The 27,216-nt window shown below is 37.9% G+C and overlaps 1 protein-coding gene across 1 annotated transcript in view; it reads right to left on the bottom strand.

The window, feature by feature from the left end:
* Lyst (lysosomal trafficking regulator) overlaps positions 1 to 27,216 on the bottom strand; it is a 147,573-nt gene that overhangs the window by 34,616 nt on the left and 85,741 nt on the right. The window contains exons 30-41 of the mRNA XM_057786947.1: positions 23,723 to 23,914; positions 19,852 to 20,033; positions 18,062 to 18,268; positions 15,454 to 15,630; positions 14,250 to 14,326; positions 13,750 to 13,938; positions 10,479 to 10,624; positions 10,306 to 10,399; positions 9,306 to 9,367; positions 6,611 to 6,666; positions 5,817 to 5,969; positions 1,550 to 1,794 (exon numbers count right to left, since the gene is read on the bottom strand). Coding sequence (XP_057642930.1) covers positions 1,550 to 1,794; positions 5,817 to 5,969; positions 6,611 to 6,666; positions 9,306 to 9,367; positions 10,306 to 10,399; positions 10,479 to 10,624; positions 13,750 to 13,938; positions 14,250 to 14,326; positions 15,454 to 15,630; positions 18,062 to 18,268; positions 19,852 to 20,033; positions 23,723 to 23,914 — 1,780 coding nt within the window. The remainder of the gene's footprint in view (positions 1 to 1,549; positions 1,795 to 5,816; positions 5,970 to 6,610; positions 6,667 to 9,305; positions 9,368 to 10,305; positions 10,400 to 10,478; positions 10,625 to 13,749; positions 13,939 to 14,249; positions 14,327 to 15,453; positions 15,631 to 18,061; positions 18,269 to 19,851; positions 20,034 to 23,722; positions 23,915 to 27,216) is intronic.

Here is a 27,216-nt window from a genome sequence, read left to right as displayed (position 1 = left end):
AGAGATCTGAAATCCTAAATGATCCTAAACTCAAAGCTTCTTACATACCATGCATCAAAACCAGCCAGACTTCAGAGCATCTTAGATTTGATATGTTCAACTGGTAGTCTGCAAATATTCTAAAACTCAGGAACTTAAAAATACTTAGGATCCTAAACATTTTGGATAAGGGACGTGTGGACTATACAATGATTAAATAATGTAATTTTTTTTTCATTTCAAGGGGTTTCATCTACTTGTTCTTGTTGTCATTATTCTTTTGGATCCTCAGACAGTCCTATCTTTGATAATGAGAGTCTATTAAGTTTGTTTCTATGTTGTTTCCTTGTTCTCCAATACAAGATATCCTAAACTCAGCTTCCATGTTTTCTTCTCTTAAATTTAGAAGAAATAAAAAGATTAGTGGGCTGGCTAGTCTTGACCCAAGCTAGAGTTATATGAAAGGGGTGAACTTCAACTGAGAAAATGCCCCCATAAGATCCAGCTGTAGGGCACTTTCTTAATTAGTGACTGTTGGGAGAGGGGCCAGCCCACTGCAGATGGCTTCATTCCTTGGCAGGTGGTCCTGGGTTCTATGAGAAAGCAGGATGAGCAATCCATGATGAGCAAGCAAGTAAGCAACACCCTCCATGGCCTCTGCATCAGCTCCCACTCCAAGCTTCCTGCCCTACCTGAGATCTTATCCTGGCTTCTTTAGATGACTATCAGCAATATGGAAGTGTACGCTGAGAAACCCTTTCCTCTCCAACTTGCTTTTTGGTCATGGCATTTCATCACAGCAATAGCAAACCATAACCAAGAGAGATAGGAGACCATCCTTATGCAATTTCTACTAAAATAATTGATCCAAGCAATAAAGCCATGGATGAACTATTAGATAAAAGTTCTGTGTGAACCTGTGCCTACAAATCATCATAAGCACCCCCAGTGAGGGGCATTACAGCCCTCCTGGTGACAGGTAGGACATCAAGCTTACACAGCCATCTATGATGGATTCCTCCCAAAATAAAGGGTAAGTTGAATACAAGTTAGCCTTTTGAGCTAATCCCTGCTCTCTGGCAAAGAGACTACTGGAACAAATGCTATTATGCTGCAAAAACTGAAAAAAAAATATCAACATTTAAAGGTCTTTCTAGATTTAGTTTTCACATATTGGCAATCAAACGCAACAACTATACTTGATTTAAAATAACCTATTATAAAAGGCATTGTCGAGATAAGCAGGAGACAATGAATATGGATGGTATGTTATATTATCAGGATTGTTGATTTTCTTAGACAGAATAATAGCACTGTAATAATGTAAGGAAATACCCTATTGTTACAAAAGATGTATACAGTAGAACTCAGAGTTTTCACAACTAGATTTTCTGAAATAAGATGATGCAAGTTTAGTAAAATCTTCATAATTCATAATTGCTAAATTGGGGAAGATGAATTATAAAGTCTTCATTAAATTTTTGTGCATAATTGAAAATTTTCAAAGTAAAAACTTTAACGGCATAAATTCAGCATGTAGGTGGACCCAAAATGTGATGCTTTTACTTACCTATAGATAGATGGATCATTGAGGTCAAGTGTTTCACTAACATAGTCAGAAAGGATAAAGGGGAACACAGGGTACTGCATGAGATCATTGAAGGATCGGCCAGCATGCTTGTTTAAATGAGTCAAATATTCAAAATTGGTAATTTGTCCAGTATACCACAGGTTTGTCAGAGCAGTGATGTTGCCATACTCCAGAAGATTGGGGAGGTTATTTGTGAGAATGTTCTGGTATACATCATCACGAACCTAAAAGGGAAGGAGAAAAAAAGATATTTGTAAGTTTATTGATATGTCCCTAGAGAACCTGAAATCCTCCAAGGAATATATCTGTATTAACTCTAACTGCAGTTTCCTTCCAGAGGCAGACTATCAGTCATTAGCCTTACCGCTGGATACATCTGCTAGTAAAATTATCTGGCAGAAATTTCTGTGTTATCTGCTCATAATTCCCAAGGAAAAGTTAGGCACAGAAGTCACTCAGACATAGACACTAAAAACAAAATAGTCAATAAAGGTGCGGCATGATGGTGTAGACAAAGCGGTACTCTGCACTGACAGACTGATTGCATCAGAACAGATCTGGTCTGTCTGTTCCTGCTAAAACTTTCAAGCTATTATTATATCAGTAATAAGGAGGTCATAATGTTTACCTGACAAGAATTAAATACAATGTCCTATGTAAGCAGGATACAAACTCACTACCTACTGAAAACAAATAGGATCAATCTCTCAACTCTTGTGATTCTTGGACTGAACCTAGGGCCTTGTTCATTCTATGTAAACATTCTACCACTGAGCTACATCCCACTTCCATAGAAACTTTTTTCAGAGATTAATAAAAGTTCTGTCGTATAAAAGGGGTTTTCTGAGTCTTCCAAAATAAACAAATGAAACTCAATGGGTTTGGAAAACCCACCTCAAAGTCTATATGTTCAGGAGTAGAAAGAAGAGCTCCTGATGTGACAATGAGAGGTAAGACTGAATGGAAATGACAAGAAAGAGAAAATAAAATGTAGGGACAGACAGAAACACAGTGCTAACACCTGAAACTGTCACCTAAAATCAAAGGTTGCCAAATGCTGACACCAAAGTAGATGGATAGGAATTTGTGACCGAGTGTGCACTAACTCTGGAAGGAAAAAAGCTTTCATTCTCCCAGCACATAATGACATCAACATGTCAACAGTGTCCCGTACAGGCAATGGGATACAGAACAAAGGCAAGTCTAGATATTCTGCAGGGAGAGCACAGTGCTGGGGACTAAACAGCCTTGTGGAGTGAGACAACAAAGTAAAGGTGGCAGGGATGCTGGGTAATAGAGGGGCTGCTTGTAGCTGTTTGAATGGGAATGGCCCCTATAAGCTCATATGTTTAGAAATCTGGTCACCAGGGAGAAGAGCTGTTTGAAAGGATTACAAGGATTAGGAGGTGTGGGTTTTTGTAGTAGGCATGTCACTAGAGGTGGACGCTGAAGTTTTAAAAGTCTATGCTAGGCCCAGTCTGTCTCTGTCTCTCTGTCTCTCTCTTTTCCCTCTGTGTGTCTGTCTGTCTGCCTGTCTCTCTGTGTGTGCATGAGTGTGTAGCAGGATATAGCTCTCAGTTACTGTTTTAGCACTATGCATGCTGCTACACTCCCTGCCAAGATAATGGCCTGGACCTCTGAAACTGTAAGCAAGCCCTAAACGCTTTCTTCTATGAGAGTTGTCACGGTCACGTGTCTGCTCACAGCAACAGAACAGTGACTAAGTCACTGCTGTTTTATGTAGTCAGGGTCAAGAGGGAGGGGATGTTGTTTGGTACGGTAAGGGACTCTGCTGAAGAGGTACTTCATCAAAGGCCTGGAAAGAGTGACAGACCGAGTCACTGGGAATTCTATGGGAGCATTCCAGGCAGCAGTTAAGTACAAAGACTCTGCGGCATCAGTGTCTGATACACTCAAGGAGAAGAAAACCACTATGGGTAGAGAATGAGTAAGGGAGAGAATAGCAGATGAAGTCGGAAGATAATAAGGTTCTTGACTACCGGGGGCTTTCTCGGGCTCTTGTAATGGCTTTGACTTTCAGTGAGTCGCCTGAGAAGTAACTACACTGTTTTGACTAGAGAAATAAAACAGACTGAGGGGTGGGGTGTGGATGTAGCTGGGTCAGTTAGGAGGCTGCTATGAAGGAGAGAGAACATGAACAAGGAAGTCAGGACCATGAGGGGTGCACCCAACCACTGAGACAGGGGGGCCGATCTATTGGGAGCTCACCAAGGCCAGCTGGACTGCTACTGAAAAAAACATGGGATAAAACCGTACTCTCTGAATGTGGTGGACAATGAGAGCTGACGAGAGGCCAAGGAGAATGGCACAGGAACTTTCATCTGGCGATGGATCGAGAGAGAGAGACAGAGACCCAATTTGGATCAACCGTCTGAGCTCTTAAGGTCCAAATGAGGAGCAGAAGGAGGGAGAACATGAGCAAGGAAATCAGGACCACGAGGCGTGCACCCACCCACTGTGACAGTGGAACTGATCTATTGGGAGCTCTCCAAGGCCAGCTGGACTGGGACTGAATAAGCATGGGTTGAAACTGGACTCTCTGAACAAGGCGGACAATGAAGGCTGATGAGAAGCCAAGGACAATGGCACTAGGTTTTGATCCTAATACATGAACTGGCTTTGTGGGAGCGTAGCCTGTTTGGATGCTCACCTTCCTGGACCTAGATAGAAGTGGGAGGACCTTGGTCTTCCTGTAGAGCAGGGAATTTGGACTGCTCTTCAGTATCGAGAGGGAGGGGGAGTGGACTAGGGGGAGGAGAAGTGGAGTGGGGATAGGGGGAGGGGAGCGGGGGGAGTGGGCAATATGTGGGAGGAGGGGGAGGGAAATGGGAAACGGGGAGCAGTTGAAAATTTTAAGTAAAAAAGAATAAAAAAAAATAAAAAAATAAAAAAAAAGTTTTTAGTGAGAGATGATGGTGGCTCAGAGCAAAACTGTAGCAGTTTAATCAGGTCATGCGTACGCTGGGCTAGAGTAGACATGCAGGGTGGGGGAACTACTAGGAACTCTCAAGGGTTTTGGCTTGGGCAACAGAGAGATAGAGGTTCCATTTTGGAAAGAGGGAAAACTGGAAGGTTATTTTCAGGGAGAATCTTTACATTTAGTTTGAGATACCAACTGGCAACTCCAAGTGGAAATAGCAAGACAGAGTTAAATAAGTGGGTAAGATGTGCAGGGTAGAGGCCTTGGCACTGACAGCGAACTTGAAAGTTATAACATAATTTGCTTTGAAAGCCATGAGATAGATGAGGTCGGAAGAATGAGCGTGAACTACTCAAGAAGGATCTGCAAACATGCTGAGTGGGGAAGCTGATGAGGGGTAAAAATGGAAACCCAGAAGTCTAGAAAGGAAGGTGTCATGAGAGAAAAGGAAAGGATAGCCAGTGTGTCAAATGCTTCTGGTGGGACAAGGTAAAAAACACAGTTAGCAGCAGAGTGCAGAACTAAGCTACCAGAGGCCAGGTGGTGGTGGCTCACACCTTTAATCCTGGTACTTGGGAGTCCCATGGCTTTAATCACAGCACTAGGGAGATGGAGACAGGAAGGGGATATGGCTGGGCAGAGAGAATTTAAGTTGGGAGGAGACAAGAGCTCAGTGCAGTCTGATGTTTGGTGGAGACAGATGCAGTCCGAGGACTGCCCCTGCAGCCTGAGGATGCAGTCTGAGAAGGAGGCAATCTGAGGACAGGTTCGTCCCTTTAGCATGGGTAGAGGTAAAAGGTCTCTCTAGAGGCTAGCCGCACTGCTTCTCTGATCCTTCAGCTTTCACCCCAATATCTGACTCCAGGTTTTATTTATTAAGACCAGTTAGAATCTGTGCTAGAAGAACCTAAGGGACCAAAGGTAAGAGAAGGAAATGCAGGGAGAAGCTGGTGATGGCCAGCACATGTAATTCTTTCCTAGGCTTTCTACAAAAGTAGGCCTGTGAAGCAAGTGATGGCATGTGAAGGAAGGACCACAGCCTGAGCAAGCACTAGCTGCTCCTCTCAGTCACTTTTGGAACTTCAAATTTAAAATTTCAGAGGTCAGAGAGAATCTTTATAAAACTAAGGACTTCCTTAATTAACCTTATTAACCTTATCTTAATCTTATTAAGATATAAGATATACATTATATAATTTTAGAGTAATTTAAGAAAATTAATCTTAATTAAGTTTCATATGATTAGTAGCATCATTGGTTACATAATCACTTCAACAGTTACAAATCTAATAATGGTGAACTTACCTTGGTATTGTCAAATGCCAACAAGAGTGTTCTGCCATTTGTTAAAAAGATTTCTACAGCATTATCTCTCAGTTGCCACCAACGTCTGTGAACTTCTTTAATTTCCTCATATGTCCAGGAGAAAGATGCTGGCTCTAACTCACCCTGAAGGTTCTAAGACAGAGGAAGCAGACAAAAGTATTTCCATTACACAAAACTAGCTATTTTGACTTTAAATATCAAAACAAAATACACAATCTTTCTTCCATAACAAAAAGATAAGACTATAAAAACCTCCCATTATATAACACTACATATGTTAGACAAAATTTAGGAATAAAAAACAAAGACTATTTCTAGATCTGTTTAAGGTTATAGAATACCGAGAAGCTTTATCTGTAATACACGAATACTAGTATATCCAGAGGAATCTTTTGTCATTACTTATCCATATAGACATCCATATGCTCAGTTATTCAATTATACAAAAATTTTCTTTCCTTTTGATAGCAAAGGTACTCAACTGTGAATTGGGAGTGGTAAGGAGCATTTATTTGTTGCTGCTCAGGACACTGATGAGGAAGAATGACACTAAATAATAGAAATGTGCTTAAATTTGAACCCTAACTCTAATCGCTGAGACCTAGGCCAAAAAGAAGAGGAGACAATAGTCTTCCCTCTAAAAGGACCTTTTAGAAAGTGGTTGTAATCCACATCCATCTACACACAGAGCTAGCTCTTTCACTATATTGGATTTACACAGTTTTTAAATTTTTCCTAGGTTTAAGTAAACATAAACTCAAGCCTCCACTCACCGAACTTTCAACTGTATCAGAAGCATTGTCTTCCACAAAGTACATTCCACATTTACCTGCAGGAAGTAAGTGGACAGAAGGGTTTGAAAGTATGTGTGCACTGTTCTATTTGGTGAAGGGTAGGGACCTCTGAAGTCCTCTGGCTAGAGTTTGAAAACAAGCAGCCAGAAACAGTTCCATACATACTTTAAAATAGTACTCATAAGGTCTCAGTTGGTTAATCTTCTGTGCCTTAGTTTCTTACTAAAAAGTGGAGTGTGAGAGCTGAATTTCCAAAACTACTTTAAAAATAAAATTAGAGGGGCAAAGGGGAAATGGATTGAGAAACATGAGAAGGGGAGGATGGGAGGAGCTCGGGGGATTGGGATGGTTGGGATATAGGAAGGGAGGATACGGGAGCAGCGAAGTATATATCCTAACTAAGAGAACCATCTTAGGGTTGGCAAGAAACTTGACTCTAGAGGGGTTAGCAGGTGTCCAGGGAGATGTCCCCAGCTGGTACCTTGGGCAAATAAGGAGAGGGAACCTGAAATGACCCTATCCTATACTGATGAATATCTTGCATATCACCTTAGAACCTTCATCTGGCGATGGATCGAGGTAGAGACAGAGTCTCAATTTGAAGCAACGGTCTGAGCTCTTAAGGTCCAAATGAGGAGCAGAAGGAGGGAGAACATGAGCAAGGAAACCAGGACCACGAGGGATGCACCCACCCACTGTGACAGTGGAACTGATTTATTGGGAGCCCACCAAGGCCAGCTGGTCTGGGACTGAATAAGCATGGGTTGAAACTGGACTCTCTGAGCATGGCGGACAATGAAGGCTGATGAGAAGCCAAGGACAATGGCACTAGGTTTCGATCCTAATACATGAACTGGCTTTGTGGGTGCTTATCCTGTTTAGACGCTCACCTTCCTGGACATAGATAGAAGACCTTCGTCTTCCCGCAGGGCAGAGAATTTGGACTGCTCTTCAGTATCGAGAGGGAGGGGGAATGGTGTGGGGGGAGGAGAAGAGGAGTGGGGATAGGGGGAGGGGACTGGGGGGAGGGGGCAATATTTGGGAGGAGGGGAGGGAAATGGGAAACGGGGAGCAGGTGGAAATTTTAATTAAAAAAGAATAAAAATAATAAAATAAAATAAAATTAGAATATATATAAATACAAAGTTTGCTACTGGCTAGTTCTACTATTACCTTCTTAGAGTACAAGCATACTGACTGACTTTACTCTGTTACTTGCTGAAGTTTCTGTTAAAATAGTGAAAATTTTAACTATACCAACAGATTTTAACTTGAAAAATCTAAATTGTATGTAGTAAAAGGAAAGACTGAATATAAAAATGTTCACCCAGATAGTCAACTTAATAAAAAAATTTTGAACACGTACTTTCAGAAAATGCCATTTCTTCATATTCATTAGAGTAGTCCCCTGCCTTTATTTGTGGTTTTTTATTTATTTACAACCTGATGCTGTTTACCCTCCTTTCTGTCCTCCCCCATAACCCACTCCTCTCCTCTGTCCCCCCATCCATTATTCCTCCATTTCTACTCAGAAAAGGGCAGCCCTCCCATTTATATCAACCAAATATGACATATCGAATTGCAGTAAGCCTAGGCAATTCTCCTCACACTAAGGCTGGGCAAGGCAACCAAGTATGAGAAATAGGGTTGCTAAAGCCGGCAAAAGAGCCAGAGACAGCTCCTGTTCCCACTGTTAGGAGTCCCACAAGAAGACTAAGCTGTCCAAGTGTACCATATGCAGAGGGCCGAGGTCAGTCTCATGAAGGCTCCCTGTTTGCTGGTTTACTCTCTGTGAATCCCTATGAGACTAGGTTATTTGATTCTAGGGCTTTCTTAAAATGTCCTTGACCCCTCTGGCTCCAACAATCCTTTCTCCCCCTCTTCTGCAGGATTCCCTGAGCTCCACCTAATGTTTGGCTGTGGGTCTTTATATCTGTTTTCATCAGTTGTTAGATGAAGCCTCTCTGATGACAACTGGACTTGACTCTGGTTTTGTTTTTTAAGGATTGGGTTACTTATAGTCAACCATGATCTGAAAACATTCCATTGAAAATATAAAGAAGTAAGTATTTTTTAAATATTCAATCATGCTACTCTAAGTGCATGATGAAATCTAGTCCTGAGCTGCTCCATCCTATCTGAAACATGAACCATGTCTTCAGGAAGTGTATCCAGGTCGACTAGTCAGCCACTGGCTGGTCATTAGGTTGGCTGCTACAACATAGAATACTTTATGACCAAATAGCTTTTATTTGACTTTAATAATGCCCCCCACAAGGCAAGAGTAGTGATGCTGGCTATTCACATATGCCAAGAGAAGACATGAAAGTGTACTTTTAAGTAAAAAGGTGACAGTACAATAAAGTATTTTGAGAGGGCTCATATTCACAGAGCTTTTATGTGGTGTTGTTATTTTTGTTAACCTGTTTCTGTGGCTAATTTATAATTCATCTTTATTTATCATGGTATGTGCACATGGGAAAACAATACTATCTGTGCTTTAGAGCATCCACTTGGGCCCCATGGGTAAGTGGGGCTGTCTTTATAATGTCAAGGCAAAGCCACCTACGTGATGTTAAAAAAATTTTACCTCTGTGTGAAAAATACTTCAAATTATTTAAGAATAAACTAAGGGAGGGTGAATATGAGTTTAAATTCTTTTAAAGCAACTTACCTAACAACAATTCCCCAGCTGTCTCTCTGGATGGTGCAACACTGATACATCTTCGATTCACTCTGTCAAAACATGTTTAAAATTGCTATGATTCATTTTTTTTCCAATTTTAGACTTCAAGGTTTTTAACCTAGTAAAATATTAATGCAAAGCAGACTAGAGTTTCAGTAGCATAAGCTGTCATGTCAAAACCCAAATGATGATCCTGTGCTAATTATATAACACTCATCAGGGCAGAAGTGATGGAAATCTTTAGGAAAGTCTAGGGGTTATTGCAGCTGCCCGTAGAATATATGGATTTAGCTACCTAAGATATGCCAATGTTTCATAATTTCAGTAAGCAACTAAACACTGTGTTAGATCATTGATATTTCAATGTGGGATAAAAACCTAGTTTTGCTGTTGTTTTTAGAAAAACCAGGGTCATTGGGATTAGAAAATTTCTGTTCTGAAGGCACTGTCATTTAAAGTTTCTAACTATAAAATGGGTACAATAATAATAACTACCACAAGAATATGGCAACACCGCTAAAACTAATGCATCTCGACACATTTAACCTTCAATAATACTATGAAAGCCTGGATATAATCATTCCCTTTACTTATGAAGTGAAGAAAGTGAAGCAGAGAGGCTAAGTAACATGCCCAAGATTAGGCAGGTAGGCAGGGAAGGAACTGGAATTTGACACTTTAGGACACTACATTCCGCTCCTGTGGTGGCACCAGCAGCAGCTCTATCTTCCTTACAGACTAGAAAGCCAGCTACAATACAATACATATGCTGGAAGGGTCAGAGCACGATAACTGATGTCCATTAAGCCCCAATGTAGGAAATGGCATTTGGAGTTTCCCTTCAGTCTTGTCCTGTCTCAACCTCTTTTGTTTAAGACTTTCCTAACATCACAGCATTATCTGAAACCAAAACTACACAAAACCTACAATGAGCTAATTTTGTTTACCAATTATCAAAAAGTGAAGGAAGGCATGTACTCAGATCTACCTTATGGATTCACTTGCAGCTTTGTCTTTGACAGTAGAGGAGAAGGAAGAATTTTTGTCTTCAAATAGGTAAGAGAGTGGTGGCTTGACCACACCTGTTGAGAAAAAAGTACACATTTATCTAGTAACCAGTTATCTGACATATCTACAGGTCACGGCCAAAGTTACTATTACCTTCTGACTTTTGTCTGTCCCTAAGGAGATACTTATTTGGAATAGTTAAATAACATCTCTGCAAACGTCTCCTCTCTCGGTTTGGCCCTTCTGTTGGATCCAACTGCCATGAAGTTGGATAGTAGATTGGATCATACCAGACTGCTCTGCAAGTTGAAATAAAACATCTTAGTGGTCATCCAAGGACTTACTTATAGCCTTAAACTCATTATAGAGACTGATTAAATAAACACAATGCACCTGTTTAGTTACAAAACAGCAATTTGTACATTAGGGGAAACATACACATAAGATAAAGGCTAACATAGAAAGTGAGAACAGCCCCTGAGTCCAGTTCCCAAGTTCCCATCTGGAGTGAGTGCTGCTTCTCATTTCCTGTATCTACTAAATTTTATTTTCTGCTCCAAAATGTAAAGAGAATTTCTTTGGTTATAATGACATCATTTCCCCTTCTCTTTCCTCCCTCCAACCCCTCCCACATGCCCTCCCTTGCTCTTTTAAATTCATGGTCTCTTTTTGTTATTATACATCCCCCTCTCTCCTAAACATATAAATATAACCTTCTCAGTCTCCATCATGTTACTTGTGTGTATATTTTCAGAGATGACCACTTGGTATTAGGAAACTATTTCTCCCACTCTCAGTATTCCTTAGTTGTCTGTAGTTCTTTGTATAGCACGGAGGCCTCATGAGATTGCCCCCTTCCATGTTAAATATATTACCAATTTTAAAAGATGTGTCCCTTCTATCACAGAACTTTATCAGCATTATACATCACACTATACCTAACATGGTTACTAGCTAATGGAAAATTTTCTCCAAATTAATTTTTTTAGAGTTCCCATTTTTTCTACTGATAAAAGTTAGATCCTTTTGTAGTATATGTCACATTTTTAAAATTTAAGATATCAGATGAAAGAAAAAAGTAAAACTGTAGTAAGTATATTTTTTTTTAGAAACCAGATTTCAAGAAATATCCTTAATTCTATTACATAGAACATTACTTTCTGTCATAATGTTTCTGTCATAATGCTACTGTTACTATTCCTTTGCTGTTCCCAATTAATTTGCTGCCCTCTGCATTTTGTATCCTTTCCTTAGGGTAGACTCACTAAAATATTTCCAGAGCAAGAAATATTTGCAGGGCTCGAATATGCACCATTCCAGGCTACACCACAACCAAAACTCTGAATAACAACAGCTAACATGTCTGGCTAATGTCCTGTTGTCAATAAAAAATTAAAGTATAGTAAATAATGGTTTTATTTTTTTTTTAATATTTATTTATTTATTTATTTATTTATTTATTTATTTATTATGTATACAGTGTTCTTCCTCCATGTATGCCCGCATGCCAGAAGAGGGCACCAGATCTCATTACAGATGGTTGTGAACCACCATGTGGTTGCTGGGAATTGAACTCAGGACCTCTGGAAGAGCAGCCAGTGCTCTTAACCTCTGAGCCATCTCTCCAGCCCTAAATAATGGTTTTAAAAATCAAATCCACAGTTGTTTGTAATTGATAACTACAGGTAGGAAGATTAAGTCCAAAGCCCCTCTCTGCTACACAGGAAGTGCAAGGCCAACCCAGGTGACATAGGACTCTGTCTCAAAGGACCATAAAGCAAACAGAAAAGGCAAACTGCCCTCTGTCAATAATAAGTATTTTCAATCTGCTTAAAAAGTCTAATGTGGGGCTGGAGATATGGCTCAGTGATTAAGAGCACTGATTGCTCTTCCAGAGGACCTGGGTTCAATTCCCAGCACCCACACGGCAGCTCACAACTGTCTGAAAATGCAGTTCCACAAGATCTGACACCTTCACACCAATGCACATAAAATAAAGTTAAATAAATCATTAAAAAAATTTTAAAAAAAGTCTAATGTACAGCAAGAGAGTACTCATGCTTTCTGCTCTTTCAAACTTCAGGGATAATGGAATTATACTTTATATCTATGCATGAAAATAATAATTCTTCAACAGATTTTCTGAAAACAAATTTCCTTACTTTTTGTCATTAAATATAATAAACACCCATTAAAATTCAAATTCAAACCACTGAATTCTTTCCAATTTTTTGTTACACTTAGCTGAGAATGTTATCAATTCTGTAGAAATATATACACCAATTTCCTAATTTCATCTACTTAAAAAAATTTGGGGGGTGAGGATTGACCTCAGGGTTTAGCACATGTTAGGCAAGTGCTATTTTATAAACTTTCTAAGTGTAATTATTTCTGTTTGCAATTTCCATTATTACATAATCAGTAGTGTGTTTTATTACTCAAAGTCAGAATAATAACCTATTTTTTTTCTTTTCTTTTTTTGAGACAGAATCTCACTTTGTAGCTCTGGCTGTCCTGGAACTCACTAAGTAGTTCAAGCTGGCTTTGAACTCACAGAGATCTTTCTGCCTCTGCCAACAAAGTACTAGAATTAAAGGCATGCACCATCACGTCTGACTGTAGCTATCTTAATTAAATATAAAGAATGACACATTAATTTTATTTAATCATTAATAATTCACTTTTTTCTTTTTTGTTTTTTTGAGGCAGGGTTTCTCTGTAGCTTTGGAGCCTGTCCTGAAACTCACTCTGTAGACCAGGCTAGCCTCGAACTCATAGAGATACACCTGCCTCTGCCTCCCGAATGCTGGGATTAAAGGCATGTACTACCACTACTCAGTTAACAATTCATCTTTTAAAAAAGATTTATTTATACATGTATGAACTTCTTCTGCATGTATGGATGCAGACCATATGTGTGCCTAGTGCCTGAGGAGGCCACAAGAGAGCACTGGTTCTCTTGGACCTGGAGCTACAGGTGGCTTGTGAGCTGCCAGGACAGTGCTGGGGAACTGAAACCTGTCCTCTGCAAGAGCATGAGCACTCTGAATCACCAAGGCACCTTTCTAGCCTCCTGATAATGCATCTTTAAAATCATATTGATGAAGTCTAAGATAGAAAAAGATCTAATTCTTAACTACATTTAACTACACTCTTAACTATACTCTTTTGACAATTTCTCTATCCTTTTGCAAAAAAAAATTTTTTTTAAATTGAAGTCAATTTTACTATCTGAAAGAGCTACTGCCTTTAGGTTTTGCTTCAAGAATTAAAAGAAGTTCATGTGACTATTTTTAAAGATTGCAAAAATGATAATTAGATAAAAAATGTTTCCTTACCTAGTTTAACACATCTGAATTCTATAGTGAAAATAGTATTCAACATCATTTATAAAAGCTGAACTAGATGTGTTCCCAGTACACACCTGTCGTGTGTCAGCTGCTGGATGAGCTCCTGCCAGTGTCTGCTGGCACTCAGGTCGACTTTGTACATCCCTCTGATATGCTGAATCACCTTTTTTCTTTCTATTCCTTGGGAGAGAGATATGGCCTGGGTGATATCTGCAGCTATTTTAGATATGTCCTTGGATTTTAAATCAAGTCGCTGAAAGAGACTAAACAAGATTGTTCCAAAGTTAAGTATCTGTGGAACATTAAATAATACTGTAGTATTACATCTGAGGGCTGGGGGTACAGCTCAGTGGTATAGCATTTGACTAGCAAGTATGAGAACTTGAAGTCATCTCCAGCCTATATATAACATATATACATACACATGCACACAGATACAAACACACACAGATGCGAATGTATACATAAAAAAAAAGTGGCCTCAAAAGTTTCCAAAATCAAACCAAAAGAAAAAAGGCCTGCTGTGGAGAACTGGAGACTTCTGGAGGGCAGGACTTTGCAGACTGTAGCTCACCTCTGTTGATTATTGTTAACTGTTTTCTGCCACGCTCCTTTACTCACACTCTCTTCGTTTTCATATTTCTTCTGTTCCTAAAAGAATTCAACAATATTGTATAAAACTTATTCTCTTTTTTCTTTTTTTGAGACAGGATTTCATGTATCTCAGGTTGGCACTGAACTCACTATGTAACCAAGAATGACCATAATAAACTCCTAATCCTCCAGCCTCAGCCTCTCTAGCACTGGGATTATAGTGTATACCACTACATCCAGGCCCTTTAGGAGAGTACCCTATATACTGATCTACATTCTGAGCCCCCAAGCTTGTTATTTCTCATATAATATTGGCTTAACAAAGTAATTTTGAAACCAAATTAATAAAGGAAACTTATTACTCTCAAGAGACTGTAATATAAGGTACTTAAACAACATTAAATTTCCCTCTTTATTTTTTTGTATAGTTTGAGCCATTGACATTAGAACAGGAAAGTATGTTCCCCAGCCTGCTGAGTTCATTTGCTTGTTAAAAAAAAAAACCCTTAAGGCCGGGCGGTGGTGGCACACGCCTTTAATCCCAGCACTTGGGAGGCAGAGGCAGGCGGATCTCTGTGAGTTCGAGGCCAGCCTGGTCTACAAGAGCTAGTTCCGGGACAGGTTCCAAAACCACAGAGAAACTCTGTCTCGAAAAGCAAAAAAAAAAAACAAAACAAAACAAAAAAAAACCCCTTAAGTCCAGGTACATTTCAACTTGCTTGCCCTTACAAAATCTGTGCTTCATCAGGATATAAAAACGGCTCAGTGGTTAAGAGCACTTGCTGCTCTAGTCAAGGACTGGGGTTCATTTCCCAGTGTCAGCATGATGACTCACAACCACCTGTGACTCTGACTCCTCTTCAGATCTCCAAAGTCACTGCACATATGTGATACACAGACTCACATGCTGGCAAACATTCAGAAACATAAAATAAACAAATCTTAAAAAAAATCTTTCCTTCATTGAAGGCGATAGATAATGGATGACGAGAACCAAAGAATAGAAAACTCCTCAAAATAAGTCTGTATTTTAGTTTCCTGATCAAAAACTGTTGTGGTAAAAATGAAAGAATAATTGCAAGCTCATCATCAATGTTACCAACAGTGAAAAAAATCTTTATGTCACCACGTGAAGAGTGTATAGCAGGATTTCCTAAAAAACAAACTCTGACTGATAGACTCACCTCTTTGATCATTTTAATGAGCTCTGGTTTGGAAGGAGCACTGGGAGGGATGCACTTGTGGCCACATAATTTTAAAGCATTCATAAGCAGTTCTGCTGTGTCCATGTCTTCTTTATTTAACTCATCTTCATGATTATGTATCAACTCTGACAAATACAAAACCAACTTGGCTCCATGCTTTAAAAAAAATTATAATGCTTTGGTTATAAAAAAATTTTGTTTTTTCCATTTAAATTATTTAATAATAAATTTAATTATATTTCTAAAATTAGTTGGGTCAACTTCAATATAGTTGTAAAAACATGATAGGGTAGATAAAAAATTTAATTATATATTAGATATTCCTAATTTTATTTGTTTTAATAATAGAAAGTGTTTTAAAAAAGATTCTAGAAAATGTCATAACTTCTACAAACTTTAATAAACTGTTAAATAAATTAGAAAAAGAAATGGCACTGCCAGTGTAAGAAAGACACTATTAAATATTAAATCTATGTTTAATATCAAGTTTATGTGGTATTCATCAAATTATTCTCTGTGCAAATTAGAAACTTTTCATAAATGGTTGAAATGAAGCAATCTAATTATCCAGCTTCCAGGGAGAATTTGTTAAGAAAAAAATAGAAAATGAAGTGGGTATAAAGGAAAACACAAAAACACTGAACTAGAAAAGACACTTCTGTTAACCTTAAAGCAAAAGTATGTCTCCATCCCCTTTGAGTTTCACTCAGAAAATGGTAAGATTTTAGGAACAAAAGACTGTCCCTGGCTCATCAAAACTGACTCCTCTCAAGGGAAAGAAGAGGCGAGAAACTCAAGGCAGTAAGATCCCGTGTCTCATGAGATCCACACGAATGTCAGGGAAGGGCTGGTGTTGGCCAGTCTATGAGCAGACAGACCTAAAGCCAAAATTGGAGTTCTTAAGGTGATGACAACTATCCTTTGAAGTGAAAACTTAAATCAAATTTTATTGGGTGGGCCTTCCACACAATATCTATCACATATGATTGTCATGTGTACATGCATGTTAAACAATAATTATGCCAACAAAATAAACACATGCCCTTTACATCTTCAATGATACAAACATTACTGAATTTGGCTTTATGGCATTTTAAACTGTGAACAGAATTAAATGTCAACAAATGGGTCTAGAAACGATTACATCTTAGTTGATATTTAAGCCAACATGCTGAATCACATCATGTTGCTAAGAGCCTAAGATGAACATATGCAACAGTGAAAGTAGCAAAGCTTATTTTAATGCAGCATTTTAATTAGTCAGAAGACAGCTGCTATCTGACCAAAAGAGGAAAAGCAACAGATGCTACGAGAGTAAAAGCATTGAAAAGTTGGCAAATAAAGAAAAGTGGTGCATGACTGGCGTGTTTTCCATGTGTCTTAAAAGGAATGTTTGTTTTACATTAAAACTATCTCAGCTTAGTAGTCAATGACATTCTAAACTATCTTTAAAAAGTTATCTGGAAAAAAAGCCACCAGGAACAGTGGCTTAGACCTCAGCATTTGTAGGCAGAGACAGAAGGTTTGCTATCTGGATATCTGGGCTACAAAACAAGAACATACAAAGAAAAATCTGATGTTTTCAAATACTATCTCATTTTACTATCCTTCGATCAATTGCTTTTTGATGAGAAAAGGTGTTAGGACACATGTAAAAAGATCTTTTTTTGTTTTCAGCTCTCAAAAAATTGACATCACAGAAGGCAAAGACAGGAAGATCACTTTAGTCCCCAAGTTTAAGATAGGCCTGGACAACAGTTTCCATCTTAAAAACCAAACCAAAACAAACTGACTTAAGAAACTCATTCTGTTGTAAATCTTTATAAAATAACAAGAGTGTATAAAAGTAAAGTTTTCAGTGAAGGTTCTCAGAATGACGTGTTCTGAATGTACTAAAAGAAGGAAGGGTTAAGAGAAATACAAGGCAGACAAAGGAGACTTGATGGAAGAGGTTGCAAGGGACAGTGAGGAGAACTATCTTGAAAGGAAGGGAATTCATTACAAAGGAGTTGAATGGAAAAAACAGCTGTGAGTTTTCCAACCTGAGGAGAAAGCCAAAAGAAGAAAGCTTGCATGCAGCTAACAAAAGGCATGAAGAGCAGTCCTTTAGAGGACAAGCTATCTAGTAGAGAACAGGAGCGTGAAGAGCTCTCAACAACAAAAACAGACACAGTAAGCTGTGTTTATATATTTATACACATATATACACACACATATATGGAACAATAATAATCCAAAGAAAAGGCTATTAAGTTAGAGTGTGGGAAGAGGGAAATAGGAAGGGACTCGAGAGAGAAAAGAAAAGTGGGGAGAGTAATATAATTAATGTATTTTTAAAAGGAAAAAAAACTTTACAATATGACAAGTAACCATATAAGATCTTTTAAGAACTCAGATACAGAATTTCTAATCTAAGTACTGGAAATAACTGGGAAATGACCATAGAAAAGTCAAATCAAGCCTAATAAGCATGTGAGAGAAGACGTCAGATTACATCTATTTGGTAAGAAAACTATACTCCTGACAACAGGGGCAGTTTAATTTCATTCTTGTTTTGAAAGGCTTTATCAAATGCTAAGATACTTACTTGTGGGGATGGGCTAAGGCAGTCTCGAAGTATATCTTGATGAGCTGGTTCATGAACTATTTCAAATATTTGCTTCCTTTCTTGGACAGTATGCGTTGGTGACAAAATATGTGCTAACAGTCTTCCAAGCTGGACTCGGAAAGTTTCTTTACAAGACCCCAAGATTTTGGTCCACTGTTGCTTATAACCACTTGTTTTATTTGAACCCTAAGTCAAAATAGGAGTGAACTGGGATCAGACTTTAAAAAAACTAAATATCATTAGTAGCAGATGTATTGTGTGAGGGACAGTGTGTGCCACAGCATGCGTATGGGGGTCAAAGGACAACTTTGTGGGGTTGGGTTCTCTTTTTCTACCTTTATATGGGCTCTAGGGATCAATATCAGATTGTCAACTTTTGTGTAGTGTTTTTACCTGCTGAGCAAGCTGCACAGTTCAGGATCAGACTTCTTAAGCAAAGTATACTAATCTGACACAACTCGAGGAAGACAATAGAGCATGATTCATTCTAGACTTAATATTCTAAATTAGACACTCATACACATATCTACACAAATGAGAGTTTAAGAACAGATTTAAATAATATTCAGAACTTTATATATTTTTGCCACAAGTATAAAAAGAGATAAGCACAGAAAGAGAAGCTAATGTCACGAGTCATTTTTCAAAAATGACCAAGGGATTACATATTGTCAATTAAAATCAAATTAAAACAACAAGAGAACAATGGTAAGTAAGGTCACCTTGATTTTACAATATAAAAGACAAGGAACTCATAACAAAGTTGAGTCAGTACTACCACACTAATTACAATAGTTACAAATTTAGAACTATATAGAAATTGATCATCAATTTTCCCTAATGTATACCCAACAAGGTTATTTTAACTGTAGCTCTACCAGTAGTCTAGTATTGACCGAGCCACCTGGGCTTAATATTGGAATTATTATATTTTAGAGTTTATCCAGAACTTCAGAAAGGCTTTCCAATTATTCCTACTCTTTAAGACCTCATGTTCGAGTGATTGAATTCTAAGTGCATCTACAGTTTATTTAATGATCAGAGATGGACACTAAAATCTAGTTCAGAAACAGAGATTGACAGTGATGACTCATGGCATTCTAGAATTAGACTGGCTTTTGGTACTACTGACATAGTGAACTGATCAATTTGTTCCCCACAGTCAAATATAAATGATCTAAAGAAACTCAAGTGAGATGATAGTAAGTGAAGTCAGACACCCATCAATATTCTCTATATTATTTTGAAGGTACCAGATATGTTTATTCCAAGACCCAAACATTATATTAATTAAAAAACTCAAGAATGTAGCTATAAATAAAGCCTTTAAAAAACAGGATATTCATTTACAGCCACAGTAATCATCAAAACCTTACTCTTCCCTGATGCTACATGAGGTTCTTCATTTTGTAACAAGTAAGTCAGCAAAATATATTATTCTATTATTGAAAGTCTATGCCAGGGATAATGGCACACATCTGCAATCTCAATTAGCAGGAGTCTGAGACATGAGAAATGTGAAGTTCAAAGTCAACATAGGCTATATAGTGAATTCTTACTTCAAACAAACAAACAAACCAAAACAAATACCTCCAAAATAAAAACAACAACAACAAAAAAAAAACAGAATAACCTAATTCAAATTGTTTTAACTGCAGAAAAATGCTGAACAGCAAAAAGAAATATGATTTTGGAAACTCGCAGTTTAGACATGTAGCCCTCTATTCAGTTTCTGTAAATGGACACTTCTAATTCACTCAGGTACTTACAATAGACACTTTGAATCCATCTACCAGATATGTGAACATTTCTCTCTGAAATGGATTGCACATAGAAGGTTGCTCGTGACGCATATCTTCTTCAGAAATTTCAGACTGGGCAACTGAGGTCTTGCTTTGGGCTGCAGCATTTTCTGGAGTTCTCAAAATGTCAATAATATCTGAATTCAACTCTTTAAATTAAAAAAATTTAAAATTAGTTAACTCACTGATTATATATATATAGTAATGATGTTGGTAAAATTACCTTTTGTGAAAAAGAGGTAAGATAAATAACCTGAGAATATTTAATATAGCCCTAGAGAATTATTTTATATTTACCTAAAATTACATATAATACATATAATTGTGTATATTTTAATGAAGTTATGCCACTTGGGATCTCCAAAAGCCATATACAACACCTAACCTAAAAAGTCTAATAAAGACCTTGGTACTGGGCATGAAAAACCTCCCCTTTCAAGTTGCTGGTTAGAAGAGGCCAAGAGACTCCCAAAACAATATGAGTTACTGCTGTTCCCTTGGTTGCCTTCCAGAAGTCTGAAGATAAGTCCCTATTACTGAAGATACCATGCACTGTAGACACAGGATTTTGAAGACTCTAGCTGGATCTGACCTGAAAGCCTCCTTCCTAAGGACTAGCTGTCATTATACAGGAAAATACTATTCAAGCTGCCAAGGAAGGAAAGCAATCCAGCTGTGACACATATAAACCACAATGACCAGCACAGCAAGATATTCTTGAAGGTATATCTAGGCAGTAATCAACAGCTATCAAACTGGATTTAAGGGCTGTTAAAGGAGGGAAATCATGCTGGATACTATAAATCTTGCCAACTGCCAGTGGCTAGTGATGCCATGGATTTTGGAAGAAAACCTGCAACTGCCATTTTCTTATACCAGTGTAATTTCTAACCACATTCTAAATAGTTATCCTTACACTCACAGAAGAGTGCAGCTCTCACCCCTCATCAAAGAAGCTTCTTTTTGCAGCAGATGAAGATCATTTCAGAAAGTCACAATTAACTAAAATGAACAGAACAACTGATCATGAGGTACCCAACCCCAATTGATACATCTACAACACAACCTTACACCTACAGCTTAGAGAACATTGTGGAACTTAGGGTAGAAAAACTGTAAGAGCCAGAAGACCAGGAAGTCTTTTGTAAGATAATATCTTCTAGATATTACAGGGAAGTTGCACTCAAGAAATTTCAACAATATGATTGCTTAAACAAGACCTGAACAATGACAACAACAGTTGACACATCAAAGTAGATGGGAGAAACTGCAGAGCACTACTCCTAGATGAAAAGTTACAGGCAATAAACAACTATTGAGAGGAGGAGATTTAGCCTTCCCCTGAGATGAGCACTTCAATGGTTATCCAAAACGAAGTAATCAGTACTGAAAACGTATACATAAAGCAATACTAAATGGATTCAGCAAGTTGCATAAAAAAGAAGGCATGAATTTGAGAGGGAGCAGAAAGGGAGAGACATGGGAAGAGCTGAAGGTAGGAAAGAAAGAGGGAAAATGATATATTTTAATTAAATTTATAAAAATCCTCTAGTCAGGTATACTGGTGCATGCCTTTATTCTCAGCACTTGGGAGGCAGGTAGATATCTGTGAGTCTGAGGTCATTTTGGCCTGCAAAGTAAGTTCCAGGACAGCAAGGGATTGTAGAGATTGTTTCACACAAACAAAAATAAAAATTTTAAAATCTGTATTACTATCTTACCATAGTATAAATGTGGTAGATGTACTAATTAAAATAGATAAAATGTGATCAGACAGTGAATTCACTTAAAACAATATAGGTATTTAAAAGTATTTCAGTTACGAAATTGTAAAGGCCAAATTTGCTAATGAAGATGAAAAATGCTAGAAATTACTAAGACCATTTGACTCCTGTACAAATCAACTGAAAGGCCACATGACACAGATTAGATGGATCTGGGATGGATAGCTACATGCAATAGCCTTTTAATGCTATAATGTGATAATCTTGGTTCAGTTTGGATTTAGTATGGAATTCTGTTGTTCCAAATATAAATTAGAAAAGCTAAAGCAGAACCACAGTCACAAAATTCCCCTTGGGCTTGCCATATGTTTTTATGGGCAGACGATTACTTCTTTCTTCCTATCTTCTTTGGGTTACCAGAATAATTCTTTAAACAAACATTTTAAGATTTTTAAGAAAATTTTATTTTTATCTTCATGAATGTTAGGCCTACATGTATATCTGTGCACCACATACTTGCCTGGTGCTCTCAGGGGTCAGGAGAAGGCATCAGATTCCCTGGAACTAAAGTTACAAATGGTTGTGAGCCACCATATGGGTGCTAGAACAGAACCTGGGTCCTCTGCAAAAGCAAACAAGTGCTCTTAACTCTGAGGCAACTCTCCAGACTCCTTGAATAGTTTTTAGAATTCTATTCTGACTCACTGATGGTGCTTTAATTTTTCAGTTTTACCGAAAGAAATTATATTTTATATATAAAGTGTACAACTTGATGCTTTGGTATATATACCAAATGTTAACTTATCGAATGATAATGTTAGGGAATACTCATCAGTCCTGATACAATTGTGTGTGTGTGGCCTCAAACTTGTGATCCTCTAGCCTCAGTCTTCACAAGTATGCACCACTGAACATAGCTATAATACTTTTGTTGCTGGTGGTTATTTTTTGTAGCACTCGTAGTGGTTACTGCACGTATTAGCTTAACATTGTCTTCATGGAACAGCACATTAAACAACAGTGGGATATCTCCACACATCTTGCAGAATGGCGACAACTCCAGATCCTGGAGACAATTGTGAGTGGGATGGCATATAAACTACACAGCCACTTGGGAAAAGTTAAAACTGCCACAGAGCCCAGGAAATGTATATTGGGTGTTTATCCCAGAGAATGAAGGCTTATATTCACACAAAAACCTGAACATGAATGTTGCTAGAAAGTTTGCTTGCAGAAACTCCAACTGGAACCAGCTTAGATGCCTTCAACAGATAAGGGCTTAAACAGACTCTGGTACATCTACATTGTAACACTACTGTCCAGTAAAACAAACAAAATTCCAACCAGATTGCTGATACATTCAAAATAAGCAGAATGATTGGCTAGAGAATTTCACTATATAAAAATGTCAATGGACTTAATATCATATTTATAGAAAGAAATTTCCCAAGACAGGGTCTTACAATGTAGCTCTGGCTATCCTAGAACTCACTATGTAGACCTCACTAACCTCTAATTCACAGATTTGCCTGCCTCTGCCTTCCCAGCACTCTGGGATTAAAGGTGTGCACCACTACATCTTAGGTTCAAACAGTTCTCCCACCTCAGTGCTGGGATCGCCACAGGCACAAATCACTGTGTCTGGCTGTCTTCTAAAAACATTGTAAAAATACAGAAATGCAGGGTAAATTGGAGGTATGTAGGGGCTGAGGAGGAAGAAAGTGAGTTTGACCATAAAAAGGCAACATGCCAATTCCTTCTGGGGATAGAAATGTCCTCCTTGACTATATCCATGTTTCCTTACTGAGAGTGCCACTGTATTTTAATTTTGCAAGATTCCATGGGGAAAAATTGTAGGATCTCTTTATTATTTCTAATAACAGCCCATGAATATATTAATTTGTTAAAAGAAAAGCTGAAAAAAATATTGTTTTGAAATCAATGGTCAACACAGACTAGTACATAACACATTAAGAAGTAATGAAGTAATTAGTCTCTGACATAAGGCTCCAGAAGAGAAAAAATGACATATTAAAAAAGCAAACCTAATCACCTCCATCTGACATATTTAAACCTGTAAATCTGCACTGAAAGGGAGAAAACTGAGTTCTGACCTTGGTAAATGATCCTGTTCACAGCCAAGATGATGAGTCTCTGCAGTCTCTGGGCGAGCTCTGCCTCCGAGGCCTGGCTGGGGTGCTCCTGGCTCATCCTCCTCTGCATCATAGTGTGTAGCTCATCACTGGCCACCGAGCGCATCTTCATTAGGAGAGACTCTGTCTGAGCCAGGGAGAATTTTCGAGGACCTTCAAGTACATAAATTATCCAATGCCACAGTAAATGATGGCCAATGAACTTATTTTTACTATAATTTTTTGATTACTGGTCATGAAAAGAAAAACTTTTTATTACAAAATTAATTTATATTAAGGAAAAAGAGTAAGAGAAGTTAGCACTTTTCCTTCTCCAAAGAAGTGCAACAGTACTACTGATTTAAAGTCCAAAATAACAGCATTGAAGCCAGTGACACATGAGGATGCTGATCATTTGTCCAAGTCTGAGTCTTCTGAAAAACTCAGAGTACCAGATGGGCTTGTGTGGCTTCGACACCTGATCGACTATTTACACTGTTTCACTTCCTTGTATCACAAAATCATCAACAGTTTTAAAGAATAAGACATCTAGGTTAAAAAAAAGAAGAAGAAGAGAAGAGATAAGAAGAAGAGGAGGAGGAGATGATCATGACCATGATAATTTAGTAATAATGTTACTATGCCCTGGTAATCCCTGTTGAATCTTATAGTTTGGAAAATTATACATAATGACAAATAAGAAATCAGTCAGCAAGAGTGAAGAAATCACAAAGTAGATACAAGTCCAGTGATTTGTCAGTACAATGATTGGGGTGAACGCATCATTTGGGAAGCATTTCCTGAGAAGAAACACCTCCCCAGATTGAACAAGGCAAAGTGCTGTTTGTTCCTGCGCTTACTGCACCTGCTCTGGGAAGCGCTGCACACATGGTGCATCCAGGAGAGAGCGGGGAGGATTCTTGATTTAATGGACTGAAGAAGGGCATCGGAAGCTGGCCATAGGAACCAAAATGACGTCTTGGTATATGAGGAGTAATAGAACCCTTCACTGGAATTGAACCTTTGTTTTAAATTATGAAAACAAATATCAATTTCCATCAACAACTTGTTTTTACAAATTACTTGCATCTGACTAAACTATTACAGGTTTTAATGACTCACTCTACATGATATTTAAATTTTTAATAGTTTTTTTAGATTGTCCACTAGTAAGTATTTTTAATCAGTTAATAATTTTGGTGGGTAGAGTCACCTTTCAGGCAAAAAAAAAAAGAAACAAAAAGGAAAATAATCCTTAGAGATATTAAAAATACTATTGTTGGACAATATTCCTAATCTTCAAGGTCAATTCATCCTCACATTATCCACAGATTCCTTATGTAGAATCCAATGACAAACATACCCCGGGCAAGACAAGACAGTAAGACACTGAGTAAGAGTCTCACACGGTCTTTATTTGTGAGTGTGCACGTGTACTTCAGCACTCATGCTTTAGAGCCACATGGCCGGGGGAAGCCTTAAGCACTTCTTTCTCTAAGTCCCGGTTTCCTTGTTAGAAGATATATATTAAAAATAATAAAGCAGAGCTATGTCACAGGAAGATATTTATCATTATCTGACACTATAGTCATACATTTGCTTATATGCTCATCCATCATTTCCTCCAGTTCTATGTACGTGGCTGGTACACATTAATTATTTGATGGTTGAATGAATGAAGAGCATTTTTATCAAGAACATTAATTAAATAATGGATATAAGTGCAATATTTATCTCATCCCTCAAAAGAATAAAGCATATTTCATGTTGATATTGTTTTTTGGTTAAAATACAAAGGAAATTCATTTGTATGCTAATTATACTAATCTATTATCTATCTGTATGAATGATACTTTACATGGATATATATATCATCTCGAATAATACTCTACTACTTCCTCTATTTTCAAGCATTGAAGGTAATATACAAAGTTTTTTAGTTGAAAAACTGTATATTATGATCTTGTTTATTATGGCAAAAGCTCAAAGTAAAAAAGCTAGGGAAGATCACAACACACAATACAGGAACTACCAGACATGCATTAAAGGACATTTGTGCTCTTTAATATGAAAGGATGCCTGTACTGATCAGAAATAGAAGTTATTTTATAAACAGTTGGTAGAGAATGATACCATTTAGGCAAAAATATCTCCCCATCTCTTCCCTCCCACCTTCTCTCTCTCTGTGTGCACGTGTGTGAAAAGACTGGATCCGGCCCCATTCACGGGGCTGACAGGAGCTCAGGGCTGACCAACAGAATGATCCACACGTGAGGCTGAAGGAAGACTGATCTGTAACACAACAATGTTCACCTCCTCTGTGAGTTTAGAATGTAAAGCTACATGTGATACTGCTAGAGAAACAAGATGCCATGCCATGGAAGATAGGAAGTGACCACTGCAGTTAGAAATGGAAAAGGACACAATTTTTACCTGGGACAGAAGACATATAAAATGGGGGAGTGGTTCAAGAAGAGAGACTCTGCCCAGACATTCAACAAGGAAGACTATATAGGGGCAGCAAGTTTAGTTACATGAATATTTTGTAAGTTTGATTTATCATAATTTAAACATATTAGTACAAACATATTTAGAAGTATTTTCTATGGGTGGGCTTTTCATCACATGGCTTTAAATTTTTGCATAGCATTGAACCCAAAGATGAAAATCAGTACAAGGGGAGAAAGGTTTGAACTTAAAAGCCTTTAAAACCGTGAGAGTAACTCCAAGAAATATACCAAGCACTTTGTTCATATGTATCCAAGTGTGTGCATAAAACAGCTGCTGCAGATACTATGTTCTAAGCAGCAGCTAAACTACTATTACATTCTATCATATAATTATGTATATATATAGATAATAGACACATATGTATATGTTTATGTGTATATGAACATAGACCCTAGGTTATCTTTCTAGTTTATGTTTCTATAAAAGCAGCAGCAGTTTTTGTGGAAAATGTGCCAGCATTTATCATTTGATGATTCACACAAATTCACAGAAAGCTCTGACACCATGTGTATTCTATTCATTTGCAAGATACTCCTATCTGCCTGGATTCTGCACTTTGCTTTCTTCTAGTCCATACTCCTCACAGAAGTCAAAGTTCTCTCTATACAATGAACATCTATCTGATTATATCATGCATCTCTAAAAACATGATGCTTCCATTAGGATAAAACCTGGACAAGGTCTGTTTAGCATCTTCTGGTACAATGGTTTCTGCTGAAAGGAAAACTTTCCCAGATTTTATAATTAGATTTTTTTGCGGGGGGGGGGGATGTTTCAAGACAGGGTTTCTCTGTAGCTTTGGAGCCTGTCCTGGAACTAGCTCTTGTAGACCACGCTGGTCTCAAACTCAGAGATCTACCTGCCTCTGCCTCCCGAGTGCTGGGATTAAAGGTGTGTACCACCACTGCCCAGCTATAATTCGATTTTTTTTAAACCAAGAAATACAGTTTAATTCCTTAAAGATG

Source organism: Chionomys nivalis, chromosome 13, assembly GCF_950005125.1.
Source record: "Chionomys nivalis chromosome 13, mChiNiv1.1, whole genome shotgun sequence".
Taxonomy (NCBI): domain Eukaryota; kingdom Metazoa; phylum Chordata; class Mammalia; order Rodentia; family Cricetidae; genus Chionomys; species Chionomys nivalis.
The sequence above is the reverse complement of the archived record's forward strand: the minus strand, read 5'-3'. Positions and strand labels throughout refer to the sequence as shown.